The sequence below is a fragment of the Emiliania huxleyi genome (assembly GCF_000372725.1).
Source record: "Emiliania huxleyi CCMP1516 unplaced genomic scaffold EMIHUscaffold_7932, whole genome shotgun sequence".
In the NCBI taxonomy this organism is placed as follows: domain Eukaryota; phylum Haptophyta; order Isochrysidales; family Noelaerhabdaceae; genus Emiliania; species Emiliania huxleyi.
Window position 1 is genome coordinate 1 of NW_005196070.1, and position 961 is coordinate 961.

Here is a 961-nt window from a genome sequence, read left to right on the forward strand (position 1 = left end):
GATCGAGCGGTCCCATGGCATCACGGAGGCGGACCGGCCGAACGGGTCCGGGTACTCGCGCGGCAGCCACCCAAGTTTGGCGAGGTGGGCGCCGAGCGCGGCGACTTGGCGCTCAAACGGCGGCAGGACGTAGTAGTGCGCGAGCGCCTCTGAGCCGTCGGAGAAGGCGACGCGGAGCCGCGCCTCACCGTAGCCCGCCGCAGTCAGGCGGACGGGGACGAAGCCGCTGGGGAGGGGCGCACGCAGCGTGGCATCGAGGGTGGCGGTGTCGGCGCCGGAGGGAGGGTCGGCGCGGGCGGTCGAGACGCTCGCGCCGGCCGGCGGCTGAACGAAGAGGGTGCCGGGCAGGTGCGGCGAGAGGACGTACCCTGGCACGGCGCGCAGCACGGCGGAGCCCATCTTGGCGAGGGCGGCGTCGCGCGTGCGCGGGCCGGCCTCGGCCAGCTGGAGGCGGAGGGCGATGGAGGAGGTCTCGCCCGGCTGAAGCAGGAGAGTCGTCGGGTCGACCCACGGACGCGCCGCGCCGCCGCCGGAAGCGGCGAGCCGCGGCATCGCGCGCTTGCCGTCGGTGGTCGGCCACGGCGTCTCTGGGTCCGTGGCGAAGGGGGGGTACTGCTGCTTGAGCGAGTCCGACATGGCGAGGTGAGGCCACTGCGTGTTGTTGGCCTAGGTGGCGAGGTATGGGGAGACATGGGGAGATATGGGGAGATATGGGGAGATATGGGGAGATATGGGCAGCCTAGGTGGCGGGTACGCCACCCTCGGGGCGGGGGTGCGGTGCTGTGCGGTGTGCACGTGCTCCGCTTCTAAGGCTGCTCGCCCACTCCGCCGCCCACGCCGCCGACGCGACGACCCACTCGTACGCGTCTCCGCCGCCCAAATCCTCCATCATCGGCCTCCACGCCTCGAGCGGGCTGCTGATGCGGTCGGCGGGCGTGACCAGGAGTGTCGCCTAGAGGAA

At 72.4% G+C, this 961-nt stretch overlaps 1 protein-coding gene across 1 annotated transcript; it reads right to left on the bottom strand.

Moving 5' to 3' along the window:
• Positions 1-34: 34 nt before the first annotated feature.
• EMIHUDRAFT_258623 (hypothetical protein) lies at positions 35-636 on the bottom strand (the record flags this gene model as incomplete). Its single annotated transcript, XM_005759776.1, has 1 exon — positions 35-636. A coding segment is annotated over one exon (602 nt), but the record flags the coding sequence as incomplete, so codon positions are not given.
• Positions 637-961: the final 325 nt, after the last annotated feature.